At 47.4% G+C, this 21,161-nt stretch overlaps 1 protein-coding gene across 1 annotated transcript; it reads left to right on the forward strand.

The window, feature by feature from the left end:
- The first annotated feature begins 1,097 nt into the window (after positions 1-1,097).
- LOC140425117 (uncharacterized) lies at positions 1,098-20,930 on the forward strand. The gene is made up of 5 exons (XM_072509069.1): positions 1,098-1,441; positions 13,842-16,986; positions 18,859-19,104; positions 20,233-20,378; positions 20,815-20,930. The coding sequence occupies exons 1-5, from the start codon at positions 1,165-1,167 to the stop codon at positions 20,928-20,930; spliced, it is 3,930 nt and encodes a 1,309-aa protein (XP_072365170.1). The 5' UTR covers positions 1,098-1,164.
- Positions 20,931-21,161: the final 231 nt, after the last annotated feature.

The following is a 21,161-nucleotide window of genomic DNA, read 5'->3' on the forward strand; positions in this document are numbered from 1 at the left end:
TTCTGCCAGTCAGCCAATCCTCTATCCATGGCAGTATCTTACCCTGAACACCATGGGCTCTTAACTTATTTAACAGTCTCCTATGCGGCACCTTGTCAAAGGCCTTCTGGAAATCTAAATAAATCACGTCCGCTGGTTCTCCTTTGTCTAACTTCCTTGTTACTTCCTCAAAGAACTCTAACAAATTTGTCAGACACGACCTCCCTTTGACGAAGCCGTGCTGACTCAGTCCTATTTTATCCTGCACCTCCAAGTACTCCGCAAACTCATCTTTAATAATGCACTCTAAAATCTTACCAATGACCGAAGTCAGGCTAACCGGCCTATAATTTCCCGTCTTCTGCCTCCCTCCCTTCTTAAACAGCGGTGTTACATTAGCCACTTTCCAGTCCTCTGGGACCCTTCCTGCCTCCAGTGATTCCTGAAAGATCACCACCAATGTCTCCACAATCTCCTCAGCTATCTCTTTTAGAACCCTGGGGTGTAGTCCATCCGGTCCAGGTGATTAATCCGCCTTCAGACCTTCCAGTTTCCCCAGAACCTTCTCCTTAGTGATGGTCACTGCATTCACCTCTTGTTACAGCATGGACGAGGCCATTCAGATCGTCTGGGCGATGCTGGTTGGCACGAGCCCCTTCCCATCTTGATCAATGTTCGAGTTTTCTTCAAATGACTTCAAATAATTGCAGTTAATTAATAATAATCAGCTTTATTGTCACAAGTAGGCTTACATTAACACTGCAATGAAGTTACTGTGAAAATCCCTTAGTCGCCACATTCCGGCACCTGTTCGGGTACAGAGAGGGAGAATTCAGAATGTCCAAATTACCTAACAGCACATCTTTCGAGACTTGTGGGAGGAAACCGGAGCACCCGGAGGAAACCCACGCAGACACGGGGAGAAACGTGCAGACTCCGCACAGACAGTGACCCAAGCCGGGAATCGAACCCGGGTCCCTGGCTCTGTGAAGGATCAGTGCTAAACACGGGTTGCCCTGCCGCTCCATTTGTGACAGTGCAGGTAAGAATTGGTTATTTAAGGATTAAAGAGTGAGGCAATGTGACTGATTGTACAATACTTTCCAATTGGCAGGAGTTAAGACAATTCCAGTCCTGCTCCAGCATCCTGAAGTGCTGAGGATACTCGAGGGAAAAACAGCGCAGATGCAATGCACCATGGAAGGTCACAGTGTGGGCGACACAACTGTTTACTGGGAACGCCTGATCGAGGGATACAAGAAGAGATGGTTGCTGACTCATTCCGTGTATAACTACATCACCAGGTCTCACCGAGTCGCTGATCATATAAATCCATCCAGGGACCTCGCCAGTAACACTTTCATCCTGACCATCAAAGCTGTGCAGCCCAGTGACACCGCCATCTATATTTGCAGTGTCTGGGGTTCGGTTTATGGAGCAGGGACCCAGCTGAACGTAACCAGTAAGTAAATGTCAGGTAGCCATAAGACTGTAAGATATGATACAGGAGCAGAATTAGGCCATTCGGCCCATCGAGTCTGCGCCGCCATTCGATCATGGCCGATATGTTCCTCCTCCCCATTCTCCTGCCTTCTCCCCATCAGATCTCAGCTCTGCAGTTGTGCCACAGGAGGAGGAGGCTCCACAAATATCCCCATCATCAATGATGGAGGAGCCCAGCATAACGCTGATTCCCTTATTAATCAAGAATGCCAGATTGGTGCTTGAGGTACTGTTACCTACAGGGCTACAGGCCAAGAGCTCGAAGGTAGAATGAGACAGAATAGTTTTTTCTTCGAACCAAAGAACTAGGAGCACGAGTCGGCAACTTCGCCTTTCGAGCCTGATCCACCATTCAATGTGATCATGGCTGATCTCACCCTGGCCTCAACTCCACCGACCTGCCCGTTCTCCATAACCTTTCAACCCATTACCAATTAAAAATCTGACTCCTCCTTAAATTTACTCACTGTCCCAGCATCCACCGCACTCTGGGGTAGCAAATTCCATAGATTCACAACCCTTTGGGAGAAGTAGTATCCGCTGAACTCTGTTTTAAATTTGCTACCTCTTCTATTAAAGGTTATGACCTCTCGGTCTAGAATGCCCCACAAGAGGAACTATCTGCTCCCCGACTACTTTATCCACACTGTTATGGGCCAGGGTTTAGAGAACCCCAAAGTGTATCATGGAGTTCACCTGACCCACATATTTTATTAGATTGTGGTATGGGGAGCACACGGCCCACTCGACAGGTGTGGTACAGCAGCCATCGAAAATTATTTTTTAAGCAAAACAATGTTTATTCCATTAACTCAAGTTAACCTTTATAAAACATACAGTGAACATCTTAGCAACCATTAATTCAAATACAACCCCCAAAGAATACAACACTAAGTCACCCTTTAAGCTTTCCTTTTAACATCCATAAGACTTTTAAAAAACCTTTAAAACACAAAGATCAGGTTTAAATTCACTATTGAGAGCAGTTATTAGTTTTAAATCACCAAAGGATCGATTTACAGTCTTCAGATTACAGCGAGAGAGACTCATACCCCTTCTGGCTGTGACTGCAGCTATCCAGCTCTGAAAACGAAACTAAAACACACCCTGCAGCAAACAGCCTAAAACTAAAGTAAAAAGCCGACAGACAGCCCAGCTCCATCCACACTCTAACATCACTGATAAACACCCATTTCTTAAAGGTACATTTCTTAAACACCCATTTCTTAAAGGTACATTTCTTAAACACCCATTTCTTAAAGGTACTCTCACATGACACCTCCCCACAAGAAAAAAAAATAAACCATCAACTTCAAGATGGTTTTATTTTTCACCTTTTCACTATCCTTTAAGAAATGCACACAGTAAATATACTTTTTCGTTTCAAAAAACAACACACACAAACAGGTATAATAATGTAGTCCATTTTTTTTTCATTCTTCTTCCTCCAACTGAAATCCTTCTCGATTGAGTCTCTTTGAACAAGAAGGTGTCTGCACGATCCATCTATTTCTCTACGCCTCGACATTTCTCTTTAAAGTCAGATACTTTAGTTCAATCTGATCACAGAATCCCTTGCAATTCTCCAACACAGGAGCTTTCAGGCAGTCAAATGCCTGTTGAAACTCCGCTGTCCACTGAAATTTTCGACGTTTCTTCAGCAAGTCCATCAGTGGAGCGACCACACTGTTAAAATTCAGTACAAATTTCCGATAAACTCCACTCACACCAAGAAATTGCATTATTTCCCGTCGTGTTGAGGGTATCGGAAACTCCCCAATAACTTTTGTTTTCACATCCCGTGGGACCATTCGACCCTGTCCGATTGTATGGCCCAGGAAAGTGACTTGGGCTTTCCCAAATTAACTTTTGGCTAGGTTTATCACCAAACCTGCCTCCTGAAGTCAATCAAATAACTCCATCAGATGTTTGAAATATTCTATCCATGTCTGGCTGAAAATTGGATTGGATTGGATTGGATTTGTTTATTGTCACGTGTACCGAGGTACAGTGAAAAGTTTTTTTCTGCGAGCTGCTCAACAGATCATTAACTACATCTTTATGTCGTCCAGGCCAATAAAAATGTTTCTGGATTTTAGCTTGAGTTTTCTTTATTCCCAAATGACCTCCCACTGGTACCCCATGTGCAACTCGCAACACTTCCTTTCTATACCCTACCGGCAATACTACTTGATGAACTTCTGCCCACTTTTCATCCACCTGCATATGTAAAGGTCTCCATTTTCTCATTAAGACACCACTTTTACGGTAATAACACTCTCGTATACACTCAGATTCCTCTTCCATGTATGCTTTCTGATTTATCCGTTTTATTTCTATATCTTTCTGTTGGAACTCTGCCAATTTTCCTGAACTAAAAATATCCGACTGGGTTTGGGTAGGGTGCTCTTTCCAAGAGCCGGTGCAGACTCGATGGGCCGAATGGCCACCTTCTGCACTGTAAACTCTATGAAAACTCATCCTCCACCTTTTCTTGTTCTTTTTCAAACATCTGATCAAAAATCGTTTCTGATAATTGCACTTCAACTTCATCTTCACTCTTTGATTTCCCCTCTTGTTTCAACCTGTGACTTTGCGACCTTGTCACTACACAATCCGGAAAAATCCCAGGATACTTGTCCTTCAACACTTTAGTTGTCTGATTTTCCACTGGCTTATCAACAACAGGAGGCAGCACTCCCACCTGCGATCCAGCTATATCATTACCCAAGATAAACTGTATTCCTGGACAAGATAGTTTCTTTATTACTCCGATTACCACGTCACCACTCTTCACTGGACTCTCTAACCTTACCTTATACAATGGAACGTTACTCCTCTCACCCTGAATTCCACATATTACCACCTTTTCTGGCAATATTCTTCCCAAATTACAAAACTCCTCATCTCGTACCATTAAAGATTGACTAGCTCCCATATCTCGTAAAATTGTGACTTCATTACTTGCTCCTCCTGATACACATGAGTAAACTTCACAAGTAAATTCTTTAAAGAGATCTGGCACCTTCTTATCAATCACCTCTTGATCAGGCTGGACAATCTTTTGCACTTCCTTCGCTTCACTTGGGCTTTCCTTTACCACTTTAAAAAACCCCACTGCCTTATCCTGTTTTACCACATCAGCCTTCCCAGTGCTTTTCTTCAACCACCAACACTGTGACTTTACATGGCCAAGTTTATTACAGTAAAAACATTTTAAACTTTTCATTTCTTTTCCACCCTCCTGGATTTATTTTTTAATCTGAGGGACACTCTCTTTATTATCTCCCATCAGATCACCTTTACCTTTACCACTTGAGTATTTCTCATGTCCCAGTTTCTATCCCTCACAGGCTGAAACTGAGGTCGGAAACCAAGCTTTGATTTATGAACTAATTCATAATCATCTGCCATTTCTGCTGCTAACCTCGCAGTTTTAACCCTCTGTTCTTCCACATGTGTTCTCACTACATCAGGAATTGAATTTTTAAACTCCTCCAAAAGTATAATTTTTCTGAGAGCTTCATGAGTTTGGTCTATTTTCAAAGCCCTCATCCACCTATCAAAGTTACTCTGTTTAATCCTTTCAAACTCCATGTATGTCTGACCAAATTATTTCCTTAAATTTCTAAACCGTTGTCTGTAAGATTCAGGCACCAGTTCATATGCACCTAAGATGGATTTTTGCACCTCCTCATACGTCCCAGATACCTCCTCCCGTAGTGATGCAAACATTTCACTAGCCGTACCTACCAGCTTTGTTTGAATCAGTAACACCCACATGTCCTGTGGCCATTTCATTTGTTTAGCTGCCTTCTCAAATGAAATGAAAAAGGCTTCCACCTCCTTCTCGTCAAACCTTGGCAATGCTTGGACATATTTCAATAGATCCCCACCAAGCCTTCGACTATGACGCTCTTTCTCACTGTACGTTTCCCTTTAGGTCTGCCAATTTTAACTGATTGTTATGTTTCATAGCCATTTTCTGAAGTTCAAACTCTCTCTTTTTCCCTTTCCTCTTGATATCTTTTCTTTTGTTCTGCAAGGGCTATTCTTTCTTTGTTTCTTTCTTCTCTCTCCTTTTCTTTTTCCAAGATCTGTATCTCCCGTTCTCTTTCTTTTTCTCTCATTGCATATTCAAGCTGCTTTAATTCTTTTTCATGTTCAAGTTGCTTAATCTGCAATTGGATCTTTGCCATTTCAAAGAACAAGAACAAAGAACAAAGAAATGTACAGCACAGGAACAGGCCCTTCGGCCCTCCAAGCCCGTGCCGACCATGCTGCCCGACTAAACTACAATCTTCTACACTTCCTGGGTCCGTATCCCTCTATTCCCATCCTATTCATGTATTTGTCAAGATGCCCCTTAAATGTCACTATCGTCCCTGCTTCCACCACCTCCTCCGGCAGCGAGTTCCAGGCACCCACTACCCTCTGTGTGAAAAACCTGCCTCGTACATCTCCTCTAAACCTTGCCCCTCGCACCTTAAACCTATGCCCCCTAGTAATTGACCCCTCTACCCTGGGGAAAAGCCTCTGACTATCCACTCTGTCTATGGCCCTCATAATTTTGTAGACCTCTATCAGGTTGCCCCTCAACCTCCGTAGTTCCAGTGAGAACAAACCGAGTGTATTCAACCACTTTCAAATGAGTCAGACTGTATCTCAGGCAATTTTAAATGCTTAGCCTCCGCCATAATTACCTCACCTTTTTGCATTTTGTCAGGTGATGTTAACTGCAATGTTTTTGCCAAATCTAAAAGTCTGTTTTTAGTCTCTGTCTGTAAGGTACTGCGTGTGACCGTCTCCACCCCCAAAAACTTTAGAGCCTCTGAAAGAGCCATTGTCCACAACACACTCCCTACTTAAACTGAAATACCACACCTGAAAAGCACCCACAATATGCTCACCCCTCACTGTCTTTAAGTTCACTAAGCCAATCCAATAGATATACTTTTATCCTCGACGAGCCTCCAATTTGTTATGGGCCAGGGTTTAGAGAATCCCAAAGTGTATCATGGAGTTCACCTGACCCACAACTTTTACTAGATTGTGGTATGAGGAGCACACGGCCCACTCTGCAGGTGTGGCACAGCAGAAATCGAAAATATTTTTAAAGCAAAACAATGTTTATTCTATTAACTCAAGTTAACCTTTTTAAAACAGACAGTGAACATCTTAGCAACCATTAATTCAAATACAACCCCCAAAGACGACAACACTAAGTGAAATGGATTTCAGCAAAGCGTTTGATAAGGTTCCCCACGGTAGGCTATTGCAAAAAATACGGAGGCTGGGGATTGAGGGTGATTTAGAGATGTGGATCAGAAATTGGCTAGCTGAAAGAAGACAGAGGGTGGTGGTTGATGGGAAATGTTCAGAATGGAGTACAGTCACAAGTGGAGTACCACAAGGATCTGTTCTGGGGCCGTTGCTGTTTGTCATTTTTATCAATGACCTAGAGGAAGGCGCAGAAGGGTGGGTGAGTAAATTTGCAGATGATACTAAAGTCGGTGGTGTTGGCGATAGTGTGGAAGGATGTAGCAGGTTACAGAGGGATATAGATAAGCTGCAGAGCTGGGCTGAGAGGTGGCAAATGGAGTTTAATGTAGAGAAGTGTGAGGTGATTCACTTTGGAAGGAATAACAGGAATGCGGAATATTTGGCTAATGGTAAAGTTCTTGAAAGTGTGGATGAGCAGAGGGATCTAGGTGTCCATGTACATAGATCCCTGAAAGTTGCCACCCAGGTTGATAGGGTTGTGAAGAAGGCCTATGGAGTGTTGGCCTTTATTGGTAGAGGGATTGAGTTCCGGAGTCGGGAGGTCATGTTGCAGCTGTACAGAACCCTGGTACGGCCGCATTTGGAGTATTGCGTACAGTTCTGGTCACCGCATTATAGGAAGGACGTGGAGGCTTTGGAGCGGGTGCAGAGGAGATTTACCAGGATGTTGCCTGGTATGGAGGGAAAATCTTATGAGGAAAGGCTGATGGACTTGAGGTTGTTTTCGTTGGAGAGAAGAAGGTTAAGAGGAGACTTAATAGAGGCATACAAAATGATCAGGGGGTTGGATATGGTGGACAGTGAGAGCCTTCTCCCGCGGATGGATATGGCTGGCACGAGGGGACATAACTTTAAACTGAGGGGTAATAGATATAGGACAGAGGTCAGAGGTAGGTTCTTTACGCAAAGAGTAGTGAGGCCGTGGAATGCCCTACCTGCTACAGTAGTGAACTCACCAACCTTGAGGGCATTTAAAAGTTTATTGGATAAACATATGGATGATAGTGGCATAGTGTAGGTTAGATGGCTTTTGTTTTGGTGCAACATCGTGGGCCGAAGGGCCTGTACTGCGCTGTATTGTTCTATGTTCTATGTTCTAATTTTTAAGCTGTCCTTTTAACATCCATAAGACTTGAAAAACCTTTAAAACACAAAGATCAGGTTTAAATTCGCTATTGAGAGCAGTTATTAGTTTTAAATCACCAAAGGATCGATTTACAGTCTTTAGATTACAGCGAGAGAGACTCATACCCCTTCTGGCTGTGACTGCAGCTATCCAGCTCTGAAAACGAAACTAGAACACGCCCGGCAGCAAACAGCCTAAAACGAAAGTAAAAAGCTGACAGACAGCCCAGCTCCACCCACTCTCTGACATCACTGATAAACACCCACTTCTTAAACGTACATTTCTTAAACACCCATTTCTTAAAGGTGCTCTCACATGACAATACCTTTTAATCATCATTTTTACATCAATTTGATCTCCCCTCAATCTTCTAAAATGCATAACACTGGAATATTCAGAATAATTGAACTGAAAATGTGTTCGAGAACATTTGAATTTTCACACAGTGTTCCTCAGAGTAGTGTCCCAGACTCCAACAGCTTCAGCTGTTTCATAAGGTCAGAAATGGGGATGTTTGTCGATGATTACACAATGTTCAGTGGTGACTCCTCAGACACTGAAGCCATTCATTTTGACTCTGGACCCCATGAAGTCTCCTGGCTTCAGGTTAAACATGGGCAAGGAAACCTCCTGCTGATTACCACGTAGCAGCCACCATCAGCTGATGACTCAGTCCTCCTCCATGTTGAACACCTCTTGGTAGCACAGTGGTTAGCACAGTTGCTTCACAGCGCCAGGGGCCCGGGTTCGATTCCGGCTTGGGTGACTGTCTGTGCGGAGTCTGCACGTTCTCCCCGTGTCTGCGTGGGTTTCCTCCGGGTGCTCCGGTTTCCTCCCACGGTGCAAACACGTGCTGTTAGGTGGATTGGCCATGATAAATTGCCCTTAGTGTCCAAAAAGGTTGGGTTGGGTTACGAAGTTACAGGGTTAAGTGGGGTGCTCTTTCCAAGGGCTGGTGCAGACTCGATGGGCCAAGTGGCCTCCTTTTGCACTGTCCATTCTGTGATTCTGTGATCCTGTGAGGAAGCACTGAGGGTGGCAAGGACGCAGAATATGCTCTGGGTGGGGACTTCAATGTCCATCACCAGGAGAGGCTGGGTAGTACCACCACAGACCCAGCTGGCCGGGTCCTAAAGGACAGAGCTGCTAGACTGGGACTGCAGCAGGCGGTGAGGGAGCCAACAAGAGGGAAAACATACTTGACCTCATCCTCTCCAATCTGCCTGCTGCAGATGTATCTAATCAGGACAGTATCGGTAGGAGTGACCACCGCACAGTCCTTGTGGAGACAAAGTCCCGTCTTCACATTGAGGATACCCTCCATCGTGTTGTGTGGCACGACCACCGTGCTAAGTGGGATAGACTTCAAACAGATCCAGCAACTCCAGACTGGGCACCCATGAGGCGCTGAGGGCCATCAGCAGCAGAATTGTACTCCGCCACAATCTGCAACCTCCTGGCCCGGCATATCCCCCACTCTACCATTACCACCCAGCCAGGGGATCAACCCTGGTTCAGTGAAGAGTGCAGGAGAGCGTGCCAGGAGCAACATCAGGCAGACCGAGAACTGAGGTGTCAACCTGGTGAAGCTTCAACACGGGACTACTTGTGTGTCAAACAGCATAAACAGCAAGTGACAGACAGAGCGAAGCGATTCCTCACCAATAGGTCAGATCTAAGCTCGAGTCCTGCCACATCCAGCTGTGAATGGTGGTGGACAATTAAACAACTCACTGGAGAAGGAGGCGTCACAAATATCCCCATCCTCAATGATGGAGGAGCCCAGCACATACATAGATACATAGATACATAGAAGATAGGAGCAGGAGGAGGCCTTTTGGCCCTTCGAGCCTGCTCCGCCATTCATCACCGTCATGGCTGATCATCCAACTCAATAGCCTAATCCTGCTTTCTCCCCATAGCCTGTGATCCCATTCTCCCCAAGTGCTGTATCCAGCCACCTCTTGAATATATTCAATGTTTTAGCATCAACTACTTCCTGTGGTAATGAATTCCACAGGCTCACCACTCTCTGTGTGAAGAAATGTCTCCTTATCTCTGTCCGAAATGGTTTACCCTGAATCCTCAGACTGTGACCCCTGGTTCTGGACACACCCATCATTGGGAACATCTTCCCTGCATCTACCCTGTCCAGTCCTGTTAGAATTTTATAAATCTCTTTGAGATCCCCTCGCATTCTTCTGAACTCCAGCGAGAACAATCCCAACCTAGTCAATCTCTCCTCATATGACAGTCTGGAATCAGTCTGGTAAACCTTCGCTGCTCTCCCTCAAGAGCAAGAACATCCTTCCTCAGAGAAGGAGACCAAAACTGCGCACAATACTCCAGGTGTGGCCTCACCAAGGCCCTGTACAATTGCAGCAACACATCCCTGCTTCTATACTCGAAACCTCTCGCAATGAAGGCCAACATACCATTAGCCTTCTTTACCGCCTGCTGCACCTGCATGCTTACCTTCAGTGACTGGTGCACAAGGACACCCAGGTCCCGCTGCACACTCCCCTCTCCCAATTTACAACCATTCAGGTAGCAATCTGCCTTCCTGTTTTTGCTTCCAAAGTGAATAACCTCACACTTATCCAAATTCTACTGCATCTGCCATTGTTTTGCCCACTCGCCCAACCGGTCCAGATCCTGCTGTAGGATCCCTGCATCCTCATCACAGTTCACCCTCCCACCCAACTTGCTATGATCTGCAAACTTTGAGATGTTCCATTTTGTTCCTTCATCCAAATCACTAATATATATTGTGAATAGCTGGGGTCCCAGCACCGATCCCTGCGGTACCCCACTGGTTACTGCCTGCCAATTTGAAAAGGACCCATTAATCCCTACTCTTTGTTTCCTCTCTGCCAACCAGTTTTCTATCCACCTCAATACATTTCCCCCAATCCCATGGGCTTTAATCTTGCACAATAATCTCTTATACGGGACTTTGTCAAACACCTTCTGAAAGTCAAAATATACCACATCGACTGGCTCCCCCTTGTCGACTGTACTGGTTACATCTTCAAACAATTCCAACAGATTTGTCAAGCATGATTTTCCCTTCATAAATCCATGCTGACTCTGACTGATCCTGCCACTGCTTTCTAAATGTTCCACTCTAAAGTCCTTGATAACGGATTCAAGCATTTTCCCCACTGCCAATGTTAGGCTCACTGGTCTATAATTCCCTGCTTTCTCTCTACCTCCCTTTTTGAATATCGGAGTTATGTGAGCTACCCTCCAATCAGCAGGGACAGTTCCAGAGTGTATAGAATCCCGGAAGATGACCACCAATGCATCCACTATTTCCAGAAACACCTCCTTAAGGACTCTGGGATGCAGATTCTCAGGCCCTGGGGATTTATCCGCCTTCAATCCCATCAGTTTTCCCAGCACCATTTCTCAGCTAATGTGATCTCCCTCAGTTCTTCCCTCGCACTAAACCTTTCATTCTCCAGCATTTCTGGGATCTGATTTGTGTCCTCATTTGTGAAGACAGAATCAAAGTATGTATTCAATTGCTCGGCCATTTCTTTGTCCCTTATTACGCATTCCCCTGTTTCTGTCTGTAGGGGGCCTACATTTCTCTTTACCAATCTCTTTCTCTTCACATATCTGTAGAAACTCTTAGTGTCAGTCTTTATGTTCCCTGCAAGCTTCCTCTCGTACTGTACTTTCCCCTTCTTAATCAATCCCTTTGTCCTTCTTTGTTGAATTCTAAACTGCTCCCAATCCTCAGACCTATTATTTTTCTTGGTCAATCTGTATGCTTCTTCCTTGGATCGGATATGTGCAAAAGACAGGGCTGAGGAATTCGCAACAATCTTCAGCCAGAAGTGCCGAGTGGATGATCCATCTCGGTCTCCTCCGGAGGTCCCCAGCATCACAGATGTCAGTCTTCAGCCAAGACGATTCACTCCAGTGATATCAATAAAGGGTTGAAGGCACTGGATACTGCAAAGGCTGTGGCCCTGACAATATCCTGGCAATAGTACTGAAGGCTTGTGCTTCAGAACATCCCGCACCCCTAGCCAAGCTGTTCCAGTACAGCTACAACACTGGCATCTACCCGGCAATGTGGGGAATTGCCCAGGTGTGTCCTGTACACAAGAAACAGGACAAATCCAACCCAGCCAATTACCGCCCGATCAGGCTACTCTCCATCATCAGCAAAGTGATGGAAGGAGTCAGCAACAGCGCTATCACGCGGCATTTACTCAGCAATAACCTGCTCACGGACGCTCAGTTTGGGTTCCGCCAGGGTCACTCAGCTCCTGACCTCATTACAGCCTTGGTTCAAACATGGACAAAGAGCTGAATGCCAGACGTGAGGTGAGAGTGACTGACCTCGACATCAAGGCAGCGTTTGACCGAGTGTGGCATCAAGGAGCCCGAGCTAAACTGGAGCCAATGGGAATCAGGGGGGAAACTCTCCGCTGGTTGGAGTCGTACCCGGCACAAAGGAAGATGGTTGTGGTGGTTGGAGGTCAATCAACTCAGCTCCAGGACCATCACTGCAGGAGTTCCTCAGGGTCGTGTCCTCGGCCCAACCATCTTCAGCTGCTTCACCAATGACCTCCCTTCCATCATAAGGTCAGAAGTGGGGATGTTTGCGATGACAGCACAATGTTCAGCACCATTCGTGACTCCTCAGATAATGAAGCAGTCCCTGTCCAAATGCAGCAAGACCCGGACAATATCCAGGCTCGGGGCTGACAAATTACATTTGCGACATACAAGTATCAGGCAATGACCGTCACCAACAAGAGAGGATCTAACAACTGCCCTTTGACATTCAATGGCATCACCATCGCTGAATCCTCACAATCAACACCCTGGGGGTTACCATTGATCAGAAACTGAACTGGACCCAGCCACATTAATACTGTGGCTTCCAGAGCAGGTCAGAGGCTAGGAATCCTAAAGCAAGTAACTCACCTCCAGAACCCCCCCCCCCCCCAAAGGCTGTCCACCATCTACAAGGCACCAGTCAGGAGTGTGATGCAATACTCTCCACTTGCCTGGATGAGTGCAGCTCCAACAACACTCGAGAAGCTCAACACCATCCAGGACAAAGCAGCCACTTGATTGTTACCCCCATCCACTAACAATCACTCCCTTCACCGCCGACGCACAATGGCAGCCGTGTGTACCATCAACAAAATGCACTGTAGTAACTGACCAAGGTTCCTTAGACAACACCTTCCAAACCCACAACCACTACCATCTAGAAGGACAAGAGCAGCAGATACCTGGGAACACCACCAGCTGGAGGTTCCCCTCCGAGTCACTGACCCCCCCTGACTTGGAAATATATCGCCGTTCCTTCACTGTCACTGGGGTAACATCCTGGAACTCCCTCCCTAACAGCACAGTGGGTGTACCTACACCTCAGGGACTGCAGCAGTTAATAGCGGTCAGTGTTCCTGTTTGTGAGGACACAGTGACACACTGTCAATCGGGTAATTTATCTCGTTCAACTAACATCTTTTATTCTTCCATGTTACCAGCAGTCCAGATTTACAGACACAGTAATGGAGATGGGAATGCGAGATTTTAGTTGTAGGGTTTGGTTGGAGGAGCTCAGTTGTCCTTCTTGGAGCAAAGGAGAGTGAGGGGAGGTTTTATCGAGATGTACAAGATTTAAAAAACATTAGGGTAAGACAGAAAAGAATATCTCTTCCCATTGGTTGTGATTAAAAAGCACACTTAACCTTCTGGGCAAGAGTTAGATGGGGATGTGAGTAAGAATATTTTTACACGGATCTCGCTGCCTACGGAGGGGATGGAAACTGAGAAAATGAATGATTCAAAAGGAAATTAGATGGGCTGTAAGGAAATAAACATTTAGGTTAGAGGGATAGATGCGTGAAACTTAGTTTCACTTAGAACACTCGAGGTACCAAGCACCTTTTAATTTACTGGTATTTCTCTCTTAAAGGTGCGAATGCTCCAGTCCTTATCCAGTCTCCGCGTCTGGAACGTGTCACAGAGGGTCAGACTGCACGGTTACAGTGCACCATGCGGAACGCCGCAGTGACACACACCGATGTTCACTGGAACCGGGAGCTGCCAGGGAAAGATATGGAGAGGGTTTTAACCCATGATATAAAGAACAACACACGACGGAGTCCAGGTTTCACTGAGCGTTTCCATCCTTCCCGAGACACGTCCAATAAAACCTTCATCCTGACAATCAGCAACGTGCAGCCCAGTGACACTGCCGTCTATTACTGCTCCGTGTGGGGAGATATCAGTGGGAGTGGATCACAGCTGAGTGTAACCAGTGCAGAGACATTGACAATTGGAATTAAACCGAATGTGACCAACAAAGAGTCATCTGGAATTGGAATTAAGCAGAATGAAAAGATATTGACGATTGATAGGAAACCGAAAATAACCACGGGAGAGTCAACTGGAGTTGGAATTAAACAGAATGAAACCAATGAGACACCAAGGATTGGAATTAAACAGAATATAACCAGTGAAGAGACAATGAGGATTGTACCAGAAATAACTGGAACTGGTGCAAAGATGGCTCGGAATGGGACTGAGTTGAATCTAACCAGTGTAGAGAAAATCAGGACTGGGACTGTGCTGAAACCAGCCAGTGGGCAAATGGAAATGACGGTGTCAAAATGGAATGGAACCAGTGGTGAGAGTTCCAGGAATGGGAATGTGTTGAATGGAAGCAGTTGGAATATATCCAGGAATGAGCTCAATGTAACAGGGCTTTCCAAAGACAGAAATACGCTGACTGCAACAAGTGGAGGAAGATACACAAATGTGTCTCAACAGAATGATACCAGTGGAGGCCCTTCCAAGGCTGGGAATGAGCTGAGTGCAGCCAGTGGCGTGATATCCATGGCTGGGAATGAGCCGAATGCAGCCAGTGGAGGGATATCCAGGACTGGGAATGAGCCAAATGCAGCCAGTGGAGAGATATCCAGGGCTGGGAATGAGCCAAATGCAGCCAGTGGAGAGATATCCAGGGCTGGGAATGAGCCAAATGCAGCCAGTGGAGAGATATCCAGGGCTGGGAATGAGCTGAATGCAGCCAGTGGAGAGATATCCAGGGCTGGGAATGAGCCAAATGCAGCCAGTGGAGTGACTTCCAGGACTGGGAATGAGCCAAATGCACCCAGTGGAGAGATATCCATGGCTGGGAATCAGCTGAATGCAGCCAGTGGAGTGACTTCCAGGGCTGGGAATGAGCAGAATGCAGCCAGTGGAGTGACATCCAGGGCTGGGAATGAGTTGAATGCAGCCAGTGGACAGATATCCAGGGCTGGGATTGAGTTGAATGCAGCCAGTGGAGAGATATCCAGGGCTGGGAATAAGACAAATGCAGCCAGTGGAGAGATATCCAGGGCTGGAAATGAGCTGAATGCAGCCAGTGGAGAGATATCCAGGGCTGAGGACGCACTGAATGCAGCCAGTGGAGAGATATCCAGGGCTGGGAATGAGCTAAATGCAGCCAGTGGAGTGACATCCAGGGAAGGGAATGAGCCAAATGCAGCCAGTGGAGAGATACCCAGGGCTGGGAATGAGCCAAATGCAGCCAGTGGAGTGACTTCCAGGGCTGGGAATGAGCAGAATGCAGCCAGTGAACAGATATCCAGGGCTGGGAATGAGTTGAATGCAGCCAGTGGAGAGATATCCAGGGCTGGGAATAAGACAAATGCAGCCAGTGGAGAGATATTCAGGGCTGGGAATGAGCTGAATGCAGCCAGAGGAGAGATATCCAGGGCTGGGAATAAGACAAATGCAGCCAGTGGACAGATATCCAGGGCTGGGAATGAGCTGAATGCAGCCAGTGGAGAGATATCCAGGGCTGGGAATGAGCCAAATGCAGCCAGTGGAGTGACATCCAGGGCTGGGAATGAGCCAAATGCAGCCAGTGGAGAGATATCCATGGCTGGGAATGAGCTGAATGCAGCCAGTGGAGAGATATCCAGGGCTGGGAATGAGCTGAATGCAGCCAGTGGAGTGACATCCAGGGCTGGGAATGAGCTGAACGCAGCCAGTGGAGGGACAGAAAGGCCAGTCTCCCATAGGAATGTTTCCAGTGGAGAAATTTCCAGGAATGGGAATGTGCTGAATGTAACCAGTGGAGTGTTTCCCAACACCGGGAATGAACAAAATTCAACCAGTGGAGAGGTTCCCAAAGATGGGAATGATCCAAAAGTAACCAATGAAGAAATATACACGAATGTGTCTGAACCAAATGGTACCAGTGGGGAGATATCCAGGGCTGGGAATGGGCTGAATGCAGCCAGTGGGGAAATATCCAGGGCTGGGAATGGGCTGAATGCAGCCAGTGGGGAGGTATCCAGGGCTGGGAATGGGCTGAATGCAGCCAGTGGGGATATATCCAGGGCTGGGAATGGGCTGAATGCAGCCAGTGGGGAAATATCCAGGGCTGGGAATGGGCTGAATGCAGCCAGTGGGGAGGTATCCAGGGCTGGGAATGGGCTGAATGCAGCCAGTGGGGATATATCCAGGGCTGGGAATGGGCTGAATCCAACCAATGTGGAGATATCGAAAACTGTGAATGAGCTGAATCCAGCCAGTGGAGTGTTTTCCAGGAATGGGAATGAGCTGAACCCAGCCAGTGGAGTATTTTCCAGGAATGGGAATGAGCTGAATCCAGCCATTGGAGTATTTTCCAGTGATGGGAATGAGCTGAATCCAGCCAGTGGAGTGTTTTCCAGGGATGGGAATGAGCAGAATCCAGCCAGTGAAATTTTTTCCAGGGATGAGAATGAGCTGAATCCAGCCAGTGGAGTGTTTTCCAGGATTTTAAATGAGCTGATTGTAACCAATGTAGATCTATCCAGCAAACTGTCTAACGGAAATGGCACTAGCAGAGAGAGCTCCAGGAATGGGAATGAGCTCAATGCATCCAATGGGGAGATATCCGGGAATGTATCTAACCAGAATGAAACCACTGAAGAGAGTTCCAGGAATGGGAATGTGTTGAATGGAAGCAGTTGGAATATATCCAGGAATGAGCTCAATGTAACAGGGCTTTCCAAAGACAGAAATACGCTGACTGCAACAAGTGGAGGAAGATACACAAATGTGTCTGAACACAATGATACCAGTGGAGGCCCTTCCAGGGCTGGGAATGAGCTGAATGCAGCCAGTGGAGAGATATCCAGGGCTGGGAATGAGCTGAGTGCAGCCAGTGGAGAGATATCCAGGGCTGGGAATGAGCTGTATGCAGCCAGTGGAGAGATATCCAGGGCTGGGAATGAGCCGAACGCAGCCAGTGGAGAGATATCCAGGGCTGGGAATGAGCTGTATGCAGCCAGTGGAGAGATATCCAGGGCTGGAAATGATCCGAACACAGCCAGTGGAGAGATATCCAGGGCTGGGAATGAGCCAAATGCAGCCAGTGGAGTGACTTCCATGGCTGGGAATGAGCTGAACGCAGCCAGTGGAGAGATATCCAGTGCTGGGAATGAGCTGAATGCAGCCAGTGGAGAGACACCCAGGGCTGGGAATGAGCTGAATCCAGCCAGTGGAGGGATATCCAGGGCTGGGAATGAGCCAAATGCAGCCAGTGGAGAGATATCCAGGGCTGGGAATGAGCTGAATCCAGCCAGTGGACGGTTCGCCAAGGCTGGGAATGAGCTGAATGCAGCCATTGGACGGTCTTCCAGGGCTGGGAATGAGCTGAGTGGAACCAGTGGAGAGATATCCAGGGCTGGGAATAAGCCAAATGCAGCCAGTGGAGAAATATCCAGGACTGGGAATGAGCTGAATGCAGCCAGTGGAGAGATATCCAGGACTGGGAAAGAGCTGAATGCAGCCAGTGGTGAGATATCCAGGGCTGGGAATAAGCCAAATGCAGCCAGTGGTGAGATATCCAGGGCTGGGAATAAGCCAAATGCAGCCAGTGGTGAGATATCCAGGACTGAGAATGAGCTGAATGCAGCCAGTGGAGAGATAGCCTGGGCTGGGAATGAGCTGAATGCAGCCAGTGGAGAGATATCCAGGGCTGGGAATGAGCTGAATGCAGCCAGAGGAGAGATATCCAGCGCTGAGAATGAGCTGAATGCAGCCAGTGGGGAGATTTTGAGTGCTGGGAATGAGCTGAATGCAGCCAGTGGAGAGATATCCAGGGCTGGGAATGAGCTGAATGCAGCCAGTGGAGAGATATCCAGGGTTGAGAATGAACTGAATGCAGCCAGTGGAGAGATATCCAGTGCTGGGAATGAGCTGAATTCAGCCAGTGGACAGATATCCAGGGCTGGGAATGAGCTGGATGCAGCCAGTGGAGGGTCCTCCAGGGCTGGGAATGAGCTGAATGCAGCCAGTGGACGGTCCTCCAGGGCTGGGAAAGAGCTGAGTGGAACCAGTGGAGAGACAGGAAGGCCAAACGTAACCAACGGAAAAATCTACACGAATGTGTCTAAACAGAATGGTACCATTGGAAAGATAGCTCCGAATGGGAATGGGATGAATGCTGCCAGTGGGGAGATATCCAGTGCTGGGAATGAGCTGAATGCAGCCAGTCAGGAGATATCCAGGGCTGGGAATGAGCTGAATGCAGCCAGTGGTGAGATATCCAGGGCTGGGAATGAGCTGAATGCAGCCAGTGGTGAGATATCCAGTGCTGGGAATGGGCTGAATGCAGCCAGTGGGGAGATATCCAGGGCTGGGAATGAGCTGAATGCTGCCAGTGGGGAGATATCCAGTGCTGTGAATGAGCTGAATGCAGCCAGCTCAGAGATATCCAGGGCCTGGAATGAGCTGAATGCAGCCAGTGGTGAGATATCCAGGGCTGGAAATGGGCTGAATGCAGCCAGTGGGGAGATATCCAGGGCTGGGAATGAGCTGAATGCAGCCAGTGGAGGAAAAGAAAGGCCAGTCTCCCAAAGGAATGCTTCCAGTGGAGAATCCTCTCGAAATGCGAATGTGCTGAATGGAACCAGTGGAATTAAATCCAGGAATGACCAAAATGCACCCAGTGGAGAGGTTCCCAAAGATGGGAATGATCCTGAAGTAACAAATGAAGAAATATACACAAATGTGTCCAAAGGGAATGATACCAGTGGAAAGATAGCTCGGAATGGGAATGAGCTGAATGCAGCCAGAGGAGAGATATCCAAGGCTGGGAATGAGCAGAATCCAAACAGTGGAGAGATATCCAGGGCTCAGAATGAGCTGAATACAGCCAGTGGGGAGATATCCAGGTCTGGGAATGAGCTGAATGCAGCCAGAGGAGAGATATCCAGGGCTGGGAATAAGCTAAATGCAGCCAGTGGAGAGATATCGAGGGCTGGGAATGAGCTGAATGCAGCCAGTGGAGAGATATCCAGGGCTGGGAATGAGCAGAATCCAAACAGTGGAGAGATATCCAGGGCTGGGAATAAGCTGAATGCAGCCAGTGGAGAGATATCGAGGGCTGGGAATAAGCTGAATGCAGCCAGTGGAGAGATATCCAGGGCTGGGAATAAGCTGAATGCAGCCAGAGGAGAGATATCCAGGGCTGGGAATGAGCTGAATGCAGCCAGTGGGGAGATATCCAGGGCTGGAAATGAGCTGAATGCAGCCAAAGGAGAGATATCCAGGGCTGAGAATGAGCTGAATGCAGCCAGTGGGGAGATATCCAGGGCTGGAAATGAGCTGAATGCAGCCAGTGGGGAGATATCCAGGGCTGGGAACGAGATGAATGCAGCCAGTGGGGAGATATCCAGGGCTGGGAATGAGCTGAATGCAGCCAGTGGAGAGATATCCAGGGCTGGGAATAAGCTGAATGCAGCCAGAGGAGAGATATCCAGGGCTGGGAATGAGCTGAATGCAACCAGTGGGGAGATATCCAGGGCTGGGAATGAGCTGAATGCAGACAGTGGAGGAACAGAAAGGCCAGTCTCCCAAAGGAATGCTTCCAGTGGAGAATCCTCTCGAAATGTGAATGTGCTGAATGGAACCAGTGGAATTAAATCCAGGAATGAACAAAATGCACCCAGTGGAGAGGTTCTTAAAGACGGGAATGATCCTGAAGTAACCAATGAAGAAATATACTCGAATGTGTCCAAAGACAATGATGCCAGTGGAAAGATAGCTCGGAATGGGGATGAGCTGAATGCAGCCAGTGGGGAGATATCCAGGGCTGGGAATGAGCTGAATGCAGCCAGTGGGGAGATATCCAGGGCTGGGAATGAGCTGAATGCAGCCAGTGGGGAGATATCCAGGGCTGGGAATGAGCTGAATGCAGTCAGTGGAGGAACAGAAAGGCCAGTCTCCCAAAGGAATGCTTCCAGTGGAGAATCCTCTCGAAATGCGAATGTGCTGAATGTAACCAGTGGAATTAAATCCAGGAATGAACAAAATGCACCCAGTGGAGAGGTTCCCAAAGACGGGAATGATCCTGAATTAACCAATGAAGAAATATACACGAATGTGTCCAAAGAAAATGATACCAGTGGAACGATAGCTCGGAATGGGAATGAGCTGAATGCAGCCAGTGGAGAGATATCCAGGGCTGGGAATGAGCTGAATGCAGCCAGAGGAGAGATATCCAGGGCTTGGAATAAGCTGAATGCAGCCAGTGGAGAGATGTCCAGGGCTGGGAATGAGCAGAATCCAAACAGCGGAGAGATACCCAGGGCTGGGAATAAGCTAAATGCAGCCAGTGGAGAGATATCCAGGACTGGGAATAAGCTGAATTCAGCCAGTGGAGAGATATCCAGGGCTGGAAATGAGCTGAATGCAGCCAAAGGAGAGATATTCAGGGCTGGGAATGAGCTGAATGCAGCCAGTGGGGAGATATCCAGGGCTGGGAATGAGCTGAATGCAGCCAGTGGAGGAACAGAAAGGCCAGTCTCCCAAAGGAATGCTTCCAGTGGAGAATCCTCTCGAAATGTGAATGTGCTGAATGGAACCAGTGGAATTAAATCCAGAAATGAACAAAATGCACCCAGTGGAGAGGTTCCCAAAGACGGGAATGATCCTGAATTATCCATTGAAGAAATATACACGAATGTGTCCAAAGAAAATGATACCAGTGGAAAGATAGCTCGGAATGGGAATGAGCTGAATGCAGCCAGTGGGGAGATATCCAGGGCTGGGAATGAGCTGAATGCAGCCAGAGGAGAGATATCCAGGGCTGGGAATAAGCTGAATGCAGCCAGTGGAGAGATGTCCAGGGTTGGGAATGAGCTGAATGCAGCCAGAGGAGAGATATCCAGGGCTGGGAAAAAGCTGAATGCAGCCAGTGGAGAGATGTCCAGGGCTGGGAATGAGCAGA

Source organism: Scyliorhinus torazame, chromosome 1 (assembly GCF_047496885.1).
Source record: "Scyliorhinus torazame isolate Kashiwa2021f chromosome 1, sScyTor2.1, whole genome shotgun sequence".
Lineage (NCBI taxonomy): Eukaryota > Metazoa > Chordata > Chondrichthyes > Carcharhiniformes > Scyliorhinidae > Scyliorhinus > Scyliorhinus torazame.

What these genes read in the sequence shown, in the direction of transcription:
- LOC140425117 (XM_072509069.1), top strand. Translation starts at nt 1,165, where the DNA reads ATGCAATGCACCATGGAAGGTCACAGTGTGGGCGACACAACTGTTTAC. An exon ending in GCCAGTGGGGAGATATCCAG is followed by an intron (nt 19,105 to 20,232) that starts GTCTGGGAATGA and finishes AATTAAATCCAG; the next exon opens with GAATGAACAAAATGCACCCA. An exon ending in GAATGAGCTGAATGCAGCCA is followed by an intron (nt 20,379 to 20,814) that starts GTGGAGAGATAT and finishes AATTAAATCCAG; the next exon opens with AAATGAACAAAATGCACCCA.